This window comes from Simochromis diagramma, unplaced genomic scaffold (assembly GCF_900408965.1).
Source record: "Simochromis diagramma unplaced genomic scaffold, fSimDia1.1 OVJJ01000596.1, whole genome shotgun sequence".
NCBI lineage: Eukaryota > Metazoa > Chordata > Actinopteri > Cichliformes > Cichlidae > Simochromis > Simochromis diagramma.
Window position 1 is genome coordinate 8,718,862 of NW_024387245.1, and position 21,543 is coordinate 8,740,404.

At 42.4% G+C, this 21,543-nt stretch overlaps 1 protein-coding gene across 6 annotated transcripts in view; it reads right to left on the minus strand.

The window, feature by feature from the left end:
• Nucleotides 1–21,543, minus strand: part of LOC120747439 (nucleus accumbens-associated protein 2) — a 38,605-nt gene continuing 17,062 nt past the window's right edge. For 4 of the 6 annotated variants that reach the window (XM_040053302.1, XM_040053300.1, XM_040053301.1 and 1 more), the window contains exons 2-7: nucleotides 9,849–10,030; nucleotides 8,971–9,741; nucleotides 7,332–7,508; nucleotides 5,867–5,972; nucleotides 5,541–5,638; nucleotides 1–5,446 (exon numbers count right to left, since the gene is read on the minus strand). In XM_040053302.1, coding sequence (XP_039909236.1) covers nucleotides 4,923–5,446; nucleotides 5,541–5,638; nucleotides 5,867–5,972; nucleotides 7,332–7,508; nucleotides 8,971–9,741; nucleotides 9,849–9,960 — 1,788 coding nt within the window. In that variant the 5' untranslated portion in view covers nucleotides 9,961–10,030 and the 3' untranslated portion in view covers nucleotides 1–4,922. The other 2 variants (XM_040053299.1, XM_040053303.1) reach the window with 2 other exon arrangements.

Genomic DNA, 21,543 nt, shown 5'->3' on the forward strand with positions numbered 1-21,543 from the left:
TATGGTGAAGTAAGGACTTTTATTAGAAAGCAGATTTTTCTGTATTGCATTTAAAGAAATTGGGTACTCTTGGACTATACAACTTAAAACTGGTGATGGCAAATATGATGGGAATGAAAGGTAGATTACATCAAAAGTGGCAACTTGCATTTCTGTTGTATATATTATTGATGCTTGAGTCAGAAGGCGCATAAACATCTTTTTCATTTGAAACATAAAGCGGCATCAACACTGAAATTGTCCCATCCCAGTTTGCCTGATCCAAACCCAGCTGATAGTGAAGAACATTACCATGATCGGTGTAGGGTTGTTGTCCATCAAAGGGGGTTATCAACAAAACCTGGGCTCAGGACCACGTCCAGAACATGCTTACCAGAGCATGACAGATATGGTCCGTGTCCAGCTCTGTTTGCAAAGCACCAAAGTTTGACTCAGTCCTGGTTTTAAAGACACACTTATAACCAAGAAGGCTGGAGATAACATCACCATGTCCCTCCACTCTGGAAAGGAAGCTAGCACAGACCGAAGCAAGCTGAAGAAAGACAAAGCAAACAGCAAGAGCACATAGCAAGTCATACCATATGTCCCGTAGTGCACTTTGGGTCTCGTTCCTATTCTGATTGTCAGCGCTCTGAACACATGGCTTTAAAAGTTGCATTTACTCCTCATTTGCCTAACACCCGGTTGCTCTCAGTGTTTTTCCTTTCACCTTTCCAAGTAGTTCTAAAGTGCTGGCGTTATGTACAAGGACACGTAAATACACAAACAAACCTTCAGTGCATTTTCTTCTGAGTGTGCTGAGCTGTGAACACACTGAACTGTGTACTTAGTCTCTGTATTCCACTCTTTGTCACTACTTTGCTGTCATTAATACAAGAAATTCAGCTTTATGCAAACATTCAGCGAAAGGCCAGGTTGTATAATAAAAAAATCCAGCCCTGCTCACCACAGGACACCTCGATCTTTGTTTACTAACAGTGACAAGAGTTATTCAGCATAAAATACATGGTGCATAAAGATCAGAGGTTTCATTGGGTTGCGGTGAGTGTGCGAATGGCATGCATTTTATGGTACAAGTGTCTCTTTGCATATAAATGTATTGTTTTTCATGATGAGCCAGTCACTGGAACAAAAAAGTACAGTGTCCGTGTGGGGGTGAGCAGAGCCCGATGCAAAGTGAGGAAGAAGTTATTTGCAACAAAATACCCTCTATTCAATAACCATCCAAGAAAAACAAAAAGTTTGATATAAATGAGAAACACGTCCGATACATAACATACATGTAACTGGACTTTTCTCTTTTGGCCACGTCAATCTTCCCAAGGGTTAGCCATGACATTCTCCGTTTAGAGTGCAACATCGTTCATTTACCCTGCACAAGAAAAGGATCAAACCCCAAGCGGTCTTAAAGGATTATCGTTCTGTTTTGGGGTTTTTTGATGGCTTTGTTTTGCAGCAGGGCAGAAAAAGTGAATGAGCTGGTCAAAACCAGCGCGTGATAAGGAAATCGTGCATAAAAAAAGAAAGATCCCCACCCCAAACAACAACAACAAAAGCCCGCCACACCTTAAATGTGACTAACTGATGAACAGGTTTGACTACACTTGACTATACTACGAATGAGATTTCATTTGAATTTCTTCCAAGGGTGTTCACCCAGATTCTTTAAGAGCTGTGCTGTAAATATGTAATACTGGGCTGGTGAGCCAACATGATGGAAAACATAAAGCAAGAATGTAAGGTGAATAAATGACTATGTTATTAATATCATTTATTAGAATAAAAGATTACTAGTTTTTAATTTTAAACTCAAAAATGGCCAAAAAAAAGTGTTATCTGGCTATATTTAGTAGATCCTTGGTCCTGTTTGCTTCTGAACACAAAGTAATGGCACGCATCCACACCCACACATTCACAGTCTAAGGCACTGCTCCGCACCCCTTTAATACTACAGTGGAACACATCCATGTTTCCCACCCATTATTATTTACTGCTTTATTTTAATTGCAGCTGATTTCATATTCCCCATGTATTTAGTATCTCTGCGAAAGTCCTCCTATGCAAAAAGATCAAAGTCAAAGATTTATTTTACACAAAAACACACAGAGAGAAATATTAAATACAAAGAATATCACACTCATTGCCCAGTTTACTGAGTAGAAAGGTTTCTCTCTCTCTCTCTCTCTTTTTCTGAAGCTATAACAGCTACTTTCTATATTTTCCAAAATAAAGGCTACACATATTCATTTCTCAAGTCTTTTACTCTGACTGGCATAACCAGAAGTGATCAGACATTTAAGTGGCTCAAATAGACAACTGAATATTGTTTTTTTTTTTTTACTGCGAGAAAAACCTGTAAGAATAATAAACATATGATATGAAGGTACAATTTGCAAAATCTCTGTGTTAAAAAAAAAAAAACATCAAACAGAGGGGAAAAAAAAGCCTGCACTGCATGTGAACCTTGCTCAGTTTTGCACATAACGATGTTCACTACACTGGAAGACCTGTTCGCAGTTTGAAAAGAAAAAAAAAAAAAAAAAAAAAAAAAATCACTATATCAATAAAGCTTTAGGTTTAAACACCACCCAGCCTCACAGTCGGTATTAATTTTATATTATGGCATATTTTGAAGAATTTACTATACTCAAATCAAAGCTTGGACCCTCACCACAGCAGTGCTACAGATTACATTCATCCATCATCCCAGCCATCGTGTCACAGTCTTGTTTTATCTGCGGCAGATCGTACTTATTCCCAAAGAAAATAAACGCGCTATGAACCTTTTTGTTACTACCTAGTGCAATCGTAACCCTGTGTTTCTTGTGCAGGGCCATCTTAAAACTTCCCCTAACAGACGCTGAAACAAGAGCAGAAACGGAGACTACTCTGGCCCCGCTCATGAAGTGGCATAGCATATATTTTGAGAATAGTATTAGTACTAAGCCTGGCAGTTCTTAAATTAACCTATCACAACCCACTTTCCCCCAAATGTTGGTGGCTTCTCTTTTACTTAAATGAACGGCCTTTTCTGTGCTTTCGTTTGCTGATAGGGGGGGGAAAAAAGATACAGGGAAGATCTATGCATTGCACAATGAAGAAAGGCTGTGTGGCAAAAAACAGATATCGAAAGAAGAAATCAGGTATGACGAATGCACGTTTAAAGTCCCTGTTGGACATTGCTTTGCTCCCCCCACCCCCCTTCCAAAACGTAGAAACAGTCATTGTCAGAGAGACTCGTTTCAGGTGTTGTCGTTACAGCCTCTCAATTAAAAAGGTCCACGTTACCTCCCTCAGCGTCTCGGCTCTTTACCTTCTTTTGAGTGCAAATGCAATAAGCCAGCATAAATTGCTCGTATAAGTTTGATTCAATAACTTACCCACCCACCCAAAGAAAAAAAAAGAACAAACAATAAAACAAACAAACAAACAGCCAGGTAGGAAGCAGGACTGCGTAGTATCGGTGCATATCACACCACCACCACAACATCACCGAGGTGGAACAGTGCTTCTCTCTAACATTCGTTCTTCTACTGCCCAGTGTAGTGCACTTCTTTACTACTCCATATATCCAGTCTCCTCTGCTCATGGGCACAGCACACTCTTTAGTTTAAAAACAAAAACAAAAACAAACAAACAAAAAACAAATAAAACAACAAGAAATTCCAACTGTTACTGTGTAAATCCTGGGTCACAGCCGGATCAGTTCTAACATGCGTCAGACTGCGGTCAGGTCCAGCGGAAAACGGAGAGAGTCCTCTTTGAGCATTAACAGCGTATCTCGAGGCAACGGCAGCTGTTATCTTATTTCAATGCAGGTCTGTGGCTTTGTTGGTGTTTTTTTTTTTCCGAGAATTCTTTGTATCCACTGTTTGTATGAATGCATGCAAGCTCGGATTTTTTCTCTCTCTCTCTCTTTCTTTTAGTGCATGTTCATGTTCAAGTCTCTCTATGTATCTCCACAAGAGAATGATTTTTACCCAGAGTTAAAAAGCACTGTTTTTATAGCCCATGTATTCTGAATACATTGGCGCAGATATTCAAGGCTATTATCCACGGGTTAGGAAATATGTCTTATCTGTATGCATGTGTGGTTGGGGAGGAGTGGTCTGGAGCAGACACAGGCATCACATTGACAACCTAATTCAACATGTCATGGGCAAATATGCGCGAATAAACAACTTCATGTGATAAGAGTTGTTTTTAGACTGTGGACTATAGACATGACTGCTTAAAAAAATTTTGATCATATAAATGATGGGCCTATTTAATAGGGAGAAAACCGTTTTGTTTAATGGAGCTACCACAGTACATGGCCTTAAATTGCAAAACTGTTGTTGTTATACATTCATACACGTTCAAAATACAGTAAAGTAACATAAAGCGGTCAACATTGCTCTTTCCAGATCTGTTTTCCCCAAGGTTACACGGGTTAGTTTCTGATGCAGCTTTCCAAGAAAATGGAATCAGTTTACAAATCAGTGTACCACACCGGCAAAGCAGCTGTTGCTTTTGTATTGCACTTGAATGATGAATCATTACAGCCATTTGTTCTGCTACCAGGCCTTTGTAATAATGCTGCGGATGCCAAAACACTGAGTACATACTGAGTGTACCAAGAAACGGGCGGAGCAGAAAGAGTCGACTTTCTCAAAGTGCTAATGCCATGCCTGTGTCTACTTCTAAGAACAGTGTTCTGCTTCCACTAGCGGCAATTATGGGAGCACGCAAGCACACGTGTGCGCATGCATGTGCGACAGATTCCTGTATAGTAAGATCAGTGAGTGCGGCTTCTTGTGCTGCGAAATTCCCGGTGAGGAAGCACAGAGGAGGAGGAAGAGTGGCGGACGAGCTGTTGTAAAAGAGCAAGCAAAGAGAAGAGGCTGTCTCTCACAATGTAAGAGACAGCCTAAAAAGGACATTCACTGTCCGTTCACCCTCGCACCTTGTCCAAAATTTTCTGCTTCCTGCTCAGCCGGCGTGTCGCCACAGTTGCCTGCCTCGGCTCCTGGGATCGCCCCCAGTGATCTGTCTACACCCTCTAACCTAGCTTCATCCTCGTCTTCCTCCTGTTCCTCTTGGACTGCTCCTTCGCCTTCATCTTCAGCTTCTGCTCCAGCCGCCCCAGACCCGGGGCTGCCTTCTGTCAGGGGTGGGTGAGTCCTGAGAGGGTCCTTACGATCAGGATACAACCTTTGCTCTAAGGTCTTGAAGTCGGCCTCAAAAGTGAGGGGTAACCCTGACTGAGGGGCACCCAGCGTCAGACCCAGACCTATAGCAGCGCTCATGCCCATTCCTGCACGGTACACATCCATGCCATCGGGCAGCATGGACTTAATCTTGGGCAACCATCGCTTGCGGACCCGCCTCGCATTTGTGCACATGTCAGCAGCAATCACATTCATTTCACTCTCCTTGAAGTTAGGGTTGAAATTTTGACAGTAGACTGTAAAAAAAGAAAGAAAGAATACAGCAAAAGTCAGCGTGCCACAAACTGCCCCCCTTTGAAACTTCCATTACTTCTATCAAGTATGACCTACGTTTGACAGCGTTGAGGACCCTGCTGTCCAGGGGTTTCCTGCTGGGATCACTAGTAGAAGAGCGAATGCCCGTCCCACAGCTATTGGCTAAAGTGTTTCTGCAGGGATGCAAAGTCAACACCAGGGGGCAGAGTCAGCAACAGGCACATACAGTAGATAAACATGGGAGCACACATAACAAACCGCATTGCACAACATGGCCACAGATGGAGTGTGAAAGTTGGTTTGTGACAACAGCAGTAGTGTTGGAGTCATACACAGAAGTCAAGCCTAAGAGTCGAAATACTTAAACAGTTTGTTCATTACTTGCACATTTTTCTGCTCACCTGTCAAAGAATGTGGCTAAGAGACGGCGGAGCAAGACTTTGTGTTTGATGCCGGCACACAGATGACAATTCATCAGCTGGCCTCGAGTCATGAACACTTGTGTACCTGTGTGGGAAACAAAGAAAAAAAAAAGAAAAAAAATCTTGTGTGAAACACGCTGACATTACAGCATTTTCCTTTATCTTTGAAGGCCCTCCTCTCTGCTTCTTTTACCTTTTACTCCACTTTGAGGCCTTTTTCTATATTTGAAGTCAAAGTTTAAGGAGATCTTTAATGGACTTAAACAAAATGGGAGTCAGAAATTAGAGAAGAGGAACAGACGGTGACAAAAGCAGCACACTATTAAATGACTCTGTTTTGCTTTCTTTCCAGCGTCATCCCTTCCTCAGCAGTGCATGAGCCCTTATACCAATCGAGTTTTGGATTATTCACCACGACTTGCGCATTATTGTGCTCGGCTCTCTGTGAATTACGCTGGGAAGTACTCAGATGTCGTTCTTTTGTGTGGAGAGATTCGGCACCGAATCGATTTAAGGTTTTCTGTCACGTTCCTTTGTGGAAGCTGTATTACCTACACGGTGAGTTGTACCTGTTCTCTTTGAAGTGCCAAGAGCGTGATGTGGGAGCCAGACCAAAGAGTTCAATTTTTGTCTCATTGTACCAAAAAAATAAAAAATAAATAAAAGAACTTTTCCCTCATACTCTCAGAGCTCTGTAAGGACCATTTGGCAAACTCCCGGCAGACAGTCATATGCTTTTTACTCCAGAGTGACTTCTGTCTAGCTACTCTTCCATAAAGACTGATGATATCTGCAGAGATGGTTGGATGGGTGCAGAGATGGTCCTTCTGTTTCAGCCTTAAATCTCTGCAAAGAAACTTGCAGCTTTATTTTAGCACTTTCAGTCTGACAGACAGAGACGTGGCGCCGGCTTCCTGACCCTTGCCTGATCAGTGCATTAACATGGGTCAGACAATGTTTTCCCAAACAGCCTTTTAATTAGGAATATGAATTCAATTAAACAGCACTGAGTTGTAAACATAGTTTAACTAAACAGTCTTAATCAAAAAATTTTTAGCACTTATGCATAGTCAAGTTGCTGTGAATGAGCAGTAATTCTCTGGTAGGAGTCTCATATTGGACAAAGAGGGCTGATTACATGCAGTTGACCCTTACATTCACTATGAATGAAGGTCACAGGGCTGTGGGTAAATTCTCTAATGGATGGTGCTCTTTGCCCAAGTCTCATTAAAAAGATTTCGGTAACTTTAAACTTTGACAATGAGCTCTCTATCCTCCTGAATTTATGACTTTAAATTCATTTAGTTAAATTATTTTTAAATCCAATTTCCATATCTTCCAAACTCACTTGGTGTGTAAGCGAATCCTGGGAAATTCTGCAGGGGTAAAATGTTAGCATCTAAATGTGCTGTGAGTGATTTGTGATTGCTTTGTGCGTGCCTACCCGCCACCAGCTCCAGCTTCTCTCCAGGGTCCCCCTCAGTATAGAGCTTAGGATGGCAGCGGTAGCCTATCTGGCTTATGAGGCTTGCAGGCAGCGCCACAAGGTCCCTGCGGATCAGCACGCAGTTGCGGTTCTCCAAGGACAAGGGCATCGACGCCATCTCCGGCTTGTCTTGGACTAAAAAAAAAAGAGACAAAGAACCGAAATGCAAACTTTATTTAAAATCTCACATCACAAAAACACATTGGTATCCGTCACTTTACTGGAATAAAAACACCCTAAACAAAGTTGTTTTCCACGCCTACCCCTGTGTATCCACACCAAAATAGAAGCTATGAAATTTAATTAGTAAAGCAGGTTGGGGTAATCTCATACAAGTTTGTTGTGTTTCATGAATGTTTTAGAGCATTGCAGATGCATCCTAGACAAGTCACTGTGCAGCATCAGCATCTTTAGTTTTGGAGGGGGGGGGGGGACATATCCAGAGCTGAGTGTTGGGTTCTTATTCAAAAACTCTTTTTTTCACCCCAAAACCTCTAAGACAGCTTGTGAGTGTATACACATGCATACTCGTCCTGCACGCACACACACACGAAACAAAAAGAAATTAATCCAATAACTGCCACACGCATGCACATAGCGAAAGGTGTAGATTAATCAATTTGTATGTGCAGACACATCTGCGCGTGTGCACACACACACAGGAAAGATGTGCATGGTTCTCAAATATCCTACAATGTCACCCTGGGGTGCTCTGACTGATTGCAGATAGAATGGATTTCATAAATATGTGAAACCCTAGAATTTGACAAACCTCCCTTTGAGCTGCAGGATGTGAAGAATGAAGGAGAGCGGAATCTGTGTGTATGTGTACTCATGTGTGAGTTTATCACTATCCATAGGTACCCCGTCGGTGTGTTTATGTGAATGCAAACCATTTACACCTGCATGTATTGAAAAAATCTACACCAGTGTAAAAAATGTGGCAGAAAGCCATAATGAAAAGCGGTACGGTCCGGCTGCTGTAGCTGCGATAAGGAAGATGTTGTTGGTCACGAAGCACTTCAATCCTAACTCCATAAAGCTATCTTTAAGCTGAAAGACCCCCCCCCACACACACACACACACACACACACATGCACACACACAAACACACACACACTGGAAGTACAACAACCTGCTTTTCAAAGACGCGCAGGACACACAATGCATAAAAGATTAAACAAGGTAATTGGGATGAAATGAATGTGCATCAGGTTCTAGTTTTTTTGTTTTGTTTTTTAAATTTTTTGCACAACCTGTAACAGATAAGAGGTCTGGATAAACCCCACATTTAGTTTCTCCAAGTCCTCTCAAGTTTTACTTTGAGATCGCTCTGTTATCAAATTAATTTCCTCCATATGAGCCGAGGGGCAGCTGAGAAAGTAATGCACCAAATCAGACTTGACATGACTACAAATTTAAAGTTGCCATTGAGACTTTATCAGAGTCCTGGACTTTGATAAACGTGCTTTAAGGCTCGAAGTGCTGTAAAATCAGGGGGTGTGTTGTAAGCACAGCTCCTTATGGCATGCTACTGTTTTTTCATATACTAATAAGCATTGTTAAGGACTTTAGAAACATCTAACACAATACTCACTCCCGTAGGGATTGGCTGAACGTCCATAAAGATGACTGTAGGTCTCCTCGGTGATCCCATCGTAGGGCTCCTCCTCAAACTCCTCATCCTCGTTCTGGTAGGACGTGGGACTGTCGGTTGTGGGCAGACTGGAAGCTCCGGGGCTGGACCTGTCACCGCCGGCTGCTCCTCCTCCTCCAGCTCCACTGCCACTAGTCCCCTGGAGGCTGAAAGCAGGCATACCAGGGATAGGGGTCCCTCCAGCTGTTGTGTAGAACAGCGGCCCGGCCCTCCCCAGTCTACTTCCAAGCTCTGAAGGCGAAGTCTTACTTGGCGTTGAAGGTACAGTCAGGGGCAAGGGCTCACCTCCTTCAATTTTAATCTTACGCTGCGGTATGAGCAGAGTCGAAGACCATCCCGGGGTCCCTAGAAGGGCAGCCACTGCCAGGCCGTTGCCATTATTACAAGGACTCTGTGGCTCAGATACCGTTTCTTCTAAGGACCCCATTGTCTGCGAGTCACAGTGAGGTGAGTTTGCCTTAAACATTAGGTCCATGCCTTTTTCAACTATATGCTGAATTTGGAGGTAGCCAGCTGTGTACATGACCACCAGCTGTTCACTAGCTGCCATTGTTAGCTTCCCTGTGTAGCAGAAAGTGAGGATCTGCTCAAAGCAAGCCGGTGTGACTGAGGAAGGCAACTCAAACTGGGTCTTGGTGGAGCTGCTGAAGAGGTCACGAAAGTAGAGGCTGCTGGCGGCCAAAACAGCCCGGTGGGCTTTGAAAGCCTGGCCTGGTTGAGGGAAAAAGAAGTGGAGAACATTGACGAAGACAGTTAGCACATTGTACAAGTTAATCTGTGATTAACAGAGCAACATTAACATTTTTCTGCCAACTGACCTTTAACCAGTATGGATACATCACAGTAGTGTCCCAGCAAGCGCTGCTCATTAAGGGAACCCAGAACCGTAGCTCCAAAGTTTGGGATCTCCACATGGAGCAGCTGGGACATGATGGCCACAGAGTGGAAGGAAGATGGGGCTTCAGATATTCACTGCAGACTCTGCCGCCGAGAGAGGCATCTGTAATAACAAAGCGGAAGGAATCCAAAAAAAAAGGTATGGTAAATGCGTTGGAGAGGAGAAACGCACTGACAAATGAAGGAGCGAAAAGCAAACGCGTGAAAGATGAAAAGACATGCCAGAGGGAGGCAGAGGGGCGAGAAGAGAGAGATAGATCCTCTCAGGTTGTTTCTCTCTCTTAGAAAAAGCAAAGAGTAAGAATGAAAATAGAGTTGCGATGAAGTGAGAACACGCATACAGTTGAGGGAGAAGTGAGAGGTGTGCGAAAGAAAGATGGATATGCAGAGATAGTGGGTGAGAGAGTCGAGGCAGGAGAGAGAAAGGAGGAGTCACTCCACAGAGAAAAAAAAAACAAAAAAAAAACACGAACACAATGCTGCGCCTACTGTGCATAGAAGGTTGTGAAATACCTTTAGGCTATGTTGTTTTACATTACTTAAATTCCAAGAACCTTGCACTCCTTCCATGTATTGCTCTTAATGCATCCAGAACAATTTACCCACAGCATGGACTTTGACAGCCTGTACGCCTTAACTTTTCTCAGAAATAAACCCCACACTGAATGCAACCTGTTTTTCATGTCATAGATTTTCCTGGATTTCGCTGACACCGTGGCAGTTGTTCTCTTTCTCAGATCTAGCTAGACAACAATCCAAAGAAAGACAACTTTAAAAAACAAAACAAATAAAAAGTCCTTTTCAGTAACACTCTCCAGATATATTTGCACCTTCATTCCAGCCCTGAACCTTTTATAATTGCCTTTGTCTTCCCACCAACCCACACATACGTACATATACGCACTAGTTTCATTATTGAGCAATGCTGCAGAACAGTTTCCAGGAATACAAACTGAAAAAGATGTCACCGCCTCTCTCTCTCTCTCTCACACACACTCTCCCACTTCATGCACTCCATACAGAAAGGCATGCACTGTGGCTTACTTACATAAAAGCCTGCATGCATGAAGACACACACGCACATGCAGTAAAAGCTGCACAGGGAAATTACTGTGTACTCTGGCACGCAAGCACTCACCTGGAGAAACAAGAACATGCCTTTTCCTCTGCTAACAGTCTCTCACACATGCACAAATGCACACAAAGAGTGCTCACTCTGTTATCCCAGACAGTTCTGACCTGAGTAAGCCAGTCTTCTGGTTAAAGCACACCATGGAGCCTTGACACACACACACACACACACACACACAAAACACGCCAGCAGCAGTCAGGACCAGGACAGAAGAGGAGCAGTTAAGAGACGGAGGGAGAGCACTCAGATGTACTCCGTCTGGTCGACTCTTTCTCTCACTTAAAGTGTCATTCCTAGTGTCTCAAAGATGATTCTCTCTGCTGACTGACTTTTCTCTGTCTGTTTTCTCTCGGCCTATCTACAATCTCTATACCCTCCAAAGCCCTATTCTCCCTGCTAACTGTCTGCTCTAGCACTGTCTCAAAGCCTCCCTCTGCCTCCTTGTCATTATCTCGCTCTCTGTTTCTCTCCCCCTCTCCCTGTTCTCCAAGGGTTGAATTCAACAAGTGCCGCTGTAGATAGGGGGAGTGTGTGAGTGAGAGAGAGAGAGAGAAGGGGGGGGAGTGAGAAAGACAATGGGGGGGAGAGAAAGAGAGGCCAGAGCAGAGCAGAACAGAGCAGAGCGAATCAATGATGAAAGGAGTGGGAGGCTCAGTGTGTGCGCGAGCGCACGCCCGTGCATGTGTCTGCGCGCGTGTGTCTGATCAATGCAGTATCTATACGTCGCAGGGAGTGGGAGGAGGAGAAAAACACAGGCTACAGTTACAGACGGAGACAGAGACTGGGCAGAGCTAAAGAGAATCAAGGGAGGGAGGGCGGGAGGGGAGAGTTGAGACAGAGAGAAAGTCATTTGAGGACAGTACGAGTAGAGAAAGACAATTAGGTTGAAGCAACTTCTGCTACTTGGACACAGACATGTATATACAGTCTAACAGAATGAGGGGGAGAATGACTAAGACGAAAAAAAAGAGAAACGAGAAGCACATACAGGGGTCATATCCACCATTAATTAAGGAGACATCGAATAGCGAAACTTGTGAGCACCCAGTTTGACGCAAGTCTGGAAAGAATGCGTCACATCTCAGTAAAGCAGAGCTTTATTAAACTCGAACTATAGCGTGCACAATGCAGCGAATCCTTAAATCCTTCTAAATGTAGAACTGAAAAGATTGATCGAAAAACAATCACCAGTGTCAGGGTATTTCCCATTATTCGTACCATCTTTGTAAGACAATAGCTAAAAAAAAAGAAAAGAAAAGAGAGGCTTTACTTTTGAGCAAGTGTTGTGTATTTTCTCTGAATCATGCAAGGACATCTCTGCCAAACACCTACACATAAACAGAGAGAAGTGCTGTCTTCACGCAAGACTATTTTGTATTTCTACATGAATTGATGAATTAAATGATTAATTTACGCCTCTGCTTCGGTGGCTCGGCTTGTTCAGGTGACATTTCTCTGCTTTCTCTTGGGTACTTTTTTTTGGCCAGCCCATAGAACGCTTCCCTAAATGTTACTTGATCTGGATGAAGGAGGACAGGAGCCAGATGTCACTGCCTGCGACAGGACAACCGCTAAAAGAAGGACAACAGCTACCAGAGAGGATAAGTTCCAGAAAGATGTGTGTGGGAGGGTATAAATGCATAACGGATGAGTAGGAAAATGGTTTTTTTTATTACAGTATGTGTGTGCATATAAACACACGCACACGAACGAATGCTGTGTAATTTTTACATGTCAGAGTAAAAAAATTATAAAAACAACAAATAACACTAAGGAGACAGCTTTCTCGGAGTGCCGTGCTGTGTTATAGGTGACGAGACATGAAGACATCCTTTCAGCGCATGTCGCTTATCTTAAAAAAAACAAAACAAAACAAAACAAAAAAAACATCAAGCTGATGCTGAGGTTTTCTGAAAGTGAGCACGTCTCTCTCCCCCCCTACAAAAACTATCAAGGCACATTGTGCTCAATTCTTTGCCAAAGAAACCTCAAGTGGAGAAAGTTGCGCTAAACTGAGCAAACTTTTACTCTTCAGTTGCAGCGGAAATATGAAAGGGAGGATATCACAAAGCGTTGAATGCAGTGAGTCAGACTTTGGTTTACAGAGCTTTGGCCCAGCAGTGCGATATCTGCACGGCACATATAGGCACACATGAGTGAGCACACACAAAAAAAGCACAGTGAAACGCAGGAGAAACAAATCTGCAAACACTCTCCTGCTTTCTTACACACACACATACACGCACACACACACACACACACACACACACACGTAATCTCCCTGTGCACACTCAGCAATACACATTCTGTTTGTTTGTCTGTCTGTCCCTCTGTGAACCTGCCAGACTGCTTGTCCACCGGCCCATCCATCCACCGGTTATTGTAACTACTGTGTCCTTACATCGCCTCTTGCGTCCCCCCCGCATCCCCACCGCCCTTCTTTCTCTTCTCTATCCTTCCCGCCCTGCATACCACGTACCCACTGTCTCTCTGCCAATTAATGCACACAGGGCTGCATTGCAGTGAGGTTGGCGCGTGCCACGGCAGCAAGCACAGTACAGAGTCTACAGACATGCATGTACGTGCCAGCCAGGCAGAGCGGGATGGAGAGGAGGGGGTGAGAGTGAGGGAAAAGAGGAAGAGGGAGGGCGGGTAAGTGGGTGGGTGAGTATGGGGAGGGGGGCGAGAGAGTGAGCGGAGAATATGTTGAGTCAGGCAGACAGGACGGTGGAGTGCCACACTGCACATATACACAGCCGCATGTCTGTGAAAATGTATGCACGAATGAATATGAAACAAAAGGCACACATACATGTGCATCATGACAGCCCAAAAGTATGCAGAAATGCAAATGCACACACACACACACACACACACACACACACACACACACACACACACACGCAAATTCCAACCTTCTTATGGCTGCTTTATATATAGACTTTGCACATCACTGATGAAAAAATATAAGGCACCGACTCCCTCAACTTGTTTGCCAAACGAGTCACTATGTGTGTGTGTGTTTCTCCGTACATTGTGTCCTCATTTGCTACCGTATGTTTGCATTTCCATGTCAAAGTTTCCTGCATACCAAGGCGTGTTTTTATAATCATCATAATATATCCGACTGTGACTTTTGGCACTTCATATCAGGCGCATGTGTGTGTGCGTGTGAGGCACAGTTTGTGAGTTTAGATATGAGATTCGAATGCTGTTCTGATGGCGCTTGTCTGTTTTTTGTTGGAATGTGTTACATCCATTTTAATCAAGAATTCATACCTACGCACAGTGTTATTAACTGTAGCAGCAGGTCCAGGCATATTTGAATAATATGAAGAAATGAGACGATTCGCCAGATGGCAAACAAACACACACACACGCCGATTTTAACTACTACTTATACTAGAGCTGTCTACCAAATGACAATGCTGTAAGATTCAAACCTTAAACCATCAAAGTCACAAACAACCCTGAATGCACTAACCGTTTATTACTTTGTGGAACAGTTTAACCTTAAAGTGAAGTTGGTTCACATGATGCAAGTCACAAAAATCCTCACTTAAATACGTTAGCCGGCATCATCGTCAAGGCACAGAAAAGTAATACCATTGCTAAACATGTTTTTGGAAGTAAAGAAATTCATTTTTTTTAAAAAAAAAAAAAAAAAAAAAAAAAAAAAGGGAAACTCAAATCAAAAATTTGAAACGAGCCGAGGAGGAGCACATCAGTCCTCCATTGCTTATGTTGCCACTATACAATCTCAATACGAACAGTCCCCTCGTTATAAATATTCAGATCCTGCAGTTGTTCTCATGTTTAAAGTGTACCAGACAACAGATTCTATCCACGTTGAGACAGCAACGCTCCCTGGCAACAGTTCTACCAATCGGGAATGAGCGGGTGTCTGCCTGAGTCTGTCTGAGTATCATTATGGGATGTCGAGAGAAATAGAGAGAGGAAGAGAGAGGCTGCTTATCACTGCTTATAATGCAACATCATTCTCTGTGTACAGACCCCGCTGGGTGAAGTTGTCTGCACATAGTCAGGATCAAAATCATCTTTTCTTAAAAAGAAGAAAAAAAAATCTCCCCATGATTCATGTAGTTACGTAACAAAGAGACAAATATGAAATGATTTGTTGTGGGCTGAATATTGTCTGGTATCTTTCCACTTGTACTCACTCAATATGCACTAATAACGTAACTTGTGGTCTGACGAAGGAGAAAATAGCAGTGAATTCCAGTTTTTAACTGCAATGTTGTCTGCACAGAAATGATAGTGTGAAGCAAAAAGTCCCACAGAACAAGCCATATGAGGGTGGGATGATGTAACCAAATATAACATATCACAATTGTTTGGTCAAATTAAATATTAAAAAGTACTTTTTCGCACATTGCTTTTTAATAATCATTGTTTTGTTTTTTGGTTGGATGATTTTGTATTCAAAGTAAAGTCCCTTTTACACTGGATTTGCTGAACACTACACAGCAAAATCTCCAGGATCCAGCAGTGCTGATTTTCTAACACTGGAAAATAACTCTAAATGTTAGAAATATTCCAGTGTTAGAAAATCAGCACTGCTCAGTGTTAGCCTTTGTTAATCTTCAAAACTGACTAGGTTACTTTTAAACATATAACACTGTCAAAAGTGTTAATTTAACACTCAACAGTGTTGTATTTAACACTCAGAGGAGTGGACCCATATAGACACTCTCTAGTGTTAATTTAACACTGGAGATTTTGCTGTGTACCATGACAGGAAGAATTTGAAGTATACACACATTTTGTCACTTACAGTAAAGATGCACTAATGTGTCTAAAAAGAGAAAAATAAATCTAATAACTGTTAACATTACTAGATTTAGTGACAGACAGACTATTCATTTGGTCCCCTATCCCTACTCACAGCATTGCTTTGACAAAAGCAGTCTTTTTTTTTTTGGTCTGCTAAATGCCTAGAGACCAGTTGGCAACCATCTGCCAACTGGTCATGAGGGAGATATGTGTACTCTCCAACCAGTTGGTGGGTGGTTGCTGGAATTTGATAGTAGTTGCTCTGAAACTTATTGCTAAAGCCCCAGTGATGCCAAGAGATATGTCACTGGGAACAATGTGTATTTCTTGACCAGCGGTGGAACAGTTGCTGGTTGTTGTGGTACATGGTGCTGCTTATGATTATTTTATTTGCTAGCACACTGCTGCGGTTGCCAGTGAAAGATGCCGACATGTCAGTAAACACTCTGCAACTACTCTCCAAGTGGCAAAGAAACATTTTCCTTCAAATTAAAAGTTGTGCCTTTCGAAAATCCACATCGCATTTTAAAGTTGCACTGCTGCTCATCTAGTAGTTAGCAAGTGTCTGCAGACAAATCGATGTCTTCCATGCAAACGGAAATCTGCTAATGATCTTAGCAGTCAAAACCAGGTCTTTGGTCCAGCACCCAGTTTTCGATTTCATCTAGCAACAGCCAGCAACTTTCAGCAACTGGTTGGTACATTTTACACATTTTTCCCCAGCACCTGGAGGCTGCCAGAGAGTTGCCAACCAGTCTCTAAGCCTGTGTAAGTGAGGCCTTAATTAGCTAAAATCTTTCCGCCATCTTTCCACCACAATGCAGACATTTAATGTGATGGTAGAGACCAAATTCAAAGCAAAAAGGTGAGACTATTCTGAATCTTCTGGGGTTTTGGAAACACAAATATATGCTGACAACTGCTGTCAAAAAGATCAGAGCCAATGCAAAGCAGCTGGAGCTGGACTGAACAACAGGAGTTCCAGGTAATGAGGTGTGTTCAAAAGTTTTCACATATGGCTCTAACTGTCAGTTGTTTAGACTAGAGGTTTTAGAAAAAAAAAACATACTGCCCAAAGGGTTGTTGTGGCTAGCATTTGTTGAAAAATTAAGTACGGGTAAAATCGGTAAGAGAGACAAAATGAAAGCATCTACGGATCAAGCCTGCCAACTGCATTCCCGGCTGCTACTGTATTTAGTAGATACTGTTTACTCTCTTCCAGAGTCTAACAGCTAAAGGGTCAATTATGATAAGTACAACTCCATCCATTATAATCGACTCTCATCAAGGGAGGTAAACACGAACACGGACACACCTTCGCAGAAATGTACATATCTTAATCATGTGCACTGCTTCAGGGGAAGATGCCAGCGATGAATGAAGTTAATGCTTACATTTCCCAGTGGTTGAGCACAGTATTAAGGAAAAAGCTTTGACAAATAACTCCTGTAACAGGGGGGGATACCTGTAAGTTTAGCCTGTAGTCGCTGTGATAACCAGACAGACTGAGGGAAAGAAAGACAGAGAGAGCATATACAGTATCTCTGTGTGTGTGTGTGTGTGTGTGTGTGTGTGTGTGTGTGTGTGTGTGTGTGTGTGTGTGTGTGTGTGTGTGTGTGTGTGTAATCCTCCTGAGGCAAAGGCATTGCTAATGGACTCCAAGTGGCTGTGGGAGGTAAACAAACAAACAGTAGCAGTGGCTACTACATCACACCAAACTCTAGTGACTAGCACACTAGACCGGCTGTGTATACCAAACATCAACCCACATACCCTTGAATATACATGACTGCATTGACTGCTTATAGATATATAAAGGAGTGCTCGAAAGATAGATATGGCAGACTGACGGGTACGTAACGGCGTTTTAGGTTAAGAGATGATAAAAGGCCGGGGGGGGGGGGGGATAAATGAATAAAAGGGGAGAGGAAAGAGAGAGAGAGGGAGAGATAGAGCAAGTGTGTGAAAGATGCAAATAGAAAAGAACAAGAGAGAAGTTGACAAAGCACAGTCACAGGGAAAGAGAGGAATAGGGAAATGAGCTAAACTGACAGAAATGTAAAGCTCGAAAAGAGAATGTGTTCGAGTTGACAAGAAAACTGCAGAATACTTGAAAAGGCATACAAAAAGTTAAAAGTTGGAAAAAAGCAGCAGACTTGATCATCTGTAATATTAATATTCCCATTTAAACTGTGACAGCCATAAAGCAGATTTAGCATATTGTGTAATCTCATTTCATGCGCTTTGGTCCCCGATTTTTCCAAGCAGGGCAACAGACAAAGCCAGGCCATATGGATAAACTGTCACTTTGTTCCAATCCAAAGAGATCCGACCTCCGCTCAACATTACTCACTCTAAAATGTCAGCTTCACGGTATAAGCTTCCCAGACTGTCATTTTCTAGCAAGGTAAATCCTTAGATGACAAAGAAAGGGAAGAAAAACAGGCAGGTTGGATTTTTTTCAGTTAGAATAAACTCATATTAGAGAACCACAGGAGCCCGCGGGCCGTTCCAGTTTAGAGCAACATATAAGTGTGACGTTAGTGTGCTAAGGAAACTATATTCACGCAAGACGGAGATATTTTGACCAAATACTGACACAAGACCAAAAATTCCCCCAATTTCCAACTTAAAAGGAAGCTACGTAAGCAGCACAGGAAGAAAGTAGGGAAGAGAGAGAGACAGCGAGGGCGCGACAAAGCAAGAAATGATTCAGTGTGAGATTGTTAAGTCACAACACTTGAATGTGTAAACGCTAGGATAGAGTATACTGCGCTTATGACTATCATGTGATATCTCTGTCTTTGGGATAGAAACCCTTTACATTGGGAGTGGTTTGCAGCTGCAGTGTGTGACTGTTGGGACTGTTTTCTATGAGCCCGAGGGACGTCATGTCACACTGGCACAGACTGATCTCCTGCCAACAAAGTGTCTGTTTTGATGGGCTCAGGCAGATTTTTTTTCCCTTCTCCTGTCTTGTTTGGTGATTTCATCGATTGCCAAGACGTTGCAGGAAAAATGTCAATGGACAGAGAACAAAGTGACTTTGGTGTCAACCGTGGAATGCAAATCATCTCCAATTACAGCTTAAAAACGCCATTAGAGACAATTGGACAATTACTGCTCAGAAAAACAGAGTTTTTTTCTTTGATTGAACGAAGGGTAATCTGACTTTTTGGGGAAGCAATAAGTCTAAGTTTATAAAGTTATAACTCTAAAGTTAGTTTTCACATGAAGGGAGGACCTGTTGCTGGGCAGCTACCACACCGAGGTCCACAAAGGTCTACGAGTGAGTAAAAACACAATTACTTTTAGCTAAGTATTCCTAAAACTTGCAATATCTGTGGATGGCTTAGTCTGGCTTTATCAGTGAAGCAGCAGATTGAAAAATACTTTTTTTTTTTTCAGCGTATCAAGGTAGATGCGTGTGTTGCTGCTCAAGCTCACAGAAGTGAATACCAAATAAAAGAAACACAATTTGTCCTTGGCCTCGCAATAGGGATGTTGTAGCCCTGCCATGTGACTCTGCTTTGACAAGGACATCAGTTCACTCTCGGGACAAGCGTTTGTGGCATCTCTAATGTGCTCATTTACAAACTATAACTGTGCCATGGCAGGGAGTGTACTGGCTGAAGGAGCTAATTGGTTTTATAGCTGATCCCTGCATCGAGAGCGCTTTGATACCGTAATTTATTCTTACAAGTGCAATTACAAATCAGGTTTGCCACCGTTGCTGTGCTAGCACTTCTGGCTACAAGGCACCAGGTAATTGAGTACACTGGATTTATGCAATTGCCCTTAAGTTAGTTAAAAACGGCAGCACCATCCCCCTCTGGAGCATGTGAGGTTATTGAGTTTTTTCTTTTGTTGTCAAGCTGACCAAAAGACTTGTGGTTATTGACATACTGCCTGAGGATAGCTTCGGTATTTCCTCATATATCCCGAAACCGCGAAAGTTCTACTTTAGAGGTGGCATGGGAACAATTTTTATAGGCCAACACCAACACACATTTAGTATTCAATCATCAATATCAAACATATCTCATTTCAAAATCCAATGTTAATATATTTGTTTTCTCCTATCAGTTCTTAATATTAAGGACATTTTCAGGACTTTTTAGAGGGAATCTATTATGCCAGCTTGTATATAAGAAGCAGCATAATTCACTTTTGCCCACCTGGCCAGCTGTCTTGCCTTAGATACTCTTTGGATATTCTCTTTAGCTTGACCATTGTCTGGGGAAACACTGGCCATAAGATGTCCTGCTGAGTGTCACCATCTGTCACACAAGCTCTATTATTAGGTTAGATTTCACAGGAAGTCTGTATGGTTGTGAGTCTATGCGTATCTTGCCTATGCATTTGTTCCAGGGCATGATTTGATTTCCATACTGAAATGAAAACAGCAGGACATGAAAGATCATGACTGGCGATCCTGAACATTTTGAAAAAGATCCTGAATGAAGGGATGAGAGATATTATTTTTATTTCCCGTTTGTTTCCACATTTTGTAATAAAGGTAATGATGCTAATTTTTTTTTCTTTGCTCAATAATGCTTTAAAAAAAAAAAAAAGTATCTGTAGCTAAAAAAGTATCTCTTAGATGACTGATTGGTACTCCTTTACTCACTGCATATACTGCAAACAAAATTAGCATACATGTGCAACTCTGATGTACACACACTGGCCACTTTATTAGGTACGCTATTTTAACTGCTCATTAACACAAATATTTATTCGGCCAGTCACGTGGCAGCAACTCAGTGCATTAGACATGGTTAAGACAACCTGCTGAAGATCAAACTGAGCATCAGAGTGGGAAAGAAAATGTCATTTATGTGACACGGTTGTTCTTACAATTCATTTCAGAGAGAAATTTTGACAAAAAAGTCACAACAAAAGTCACCTCAGAAATTTCCAGCGGAACAAGGCTGAGGGAGCGGCAGCTATCTGCCGCAACCGGTTGCAGGCGAGGATAAACAAGAAACAAAAAGCAAAACAATAGGGAGACGGGACAGAAGACAACAGTTTATAAGGTTTAAATAGAATTACCCCAAAAAGAGAAAATATCCCGTGAATATCTTTTAGTGAAAAGGCCTTGTTGAGGCCACAGGTCAGAGGAGAATGTTCAGACTGCTTTGATCAGATACGAAAGCAACAATAACTAAAATAACTACTTATTACAACCAATGTATACAGAAGGGTATACCTTAAAGCAGATAGCCTAGAGCAGCAGAAGACCACCCCAGGTGGCTCTCCCATCAGCTAAGACGTTGAAGCCAGAATTTGGTGTCAACAACATGAAAGCATGGCTCCATCCTGCTTTATATCAACAGTAGAGACAGGTGGTGGTGCCGTAATGGTGTGGGGGATATTTTCTTGGCAAACATTAACTTTAACGCAACCCAAGCCTACCCAAGTATTGCTGGTGACAATGCCTATCCTTTTATGACCACACTTTACCAATCTTCTGATAACAGTAAGATAACGCACCATGTCTCAAAGCTCAAATCATCTCAAACTATTTCCTTGAAAATCATAATGCGTTCACTGTACTCAAATGACCTCCACAGTCACCAGATCTCAATCCAATAGAGCACTTTTGGGATGTGACATAAAAAAAACAAATAAAAAAAACAAAAAAAACAACGATTCACAGTAGGGGTGGGCGATATAAACGATATACGATA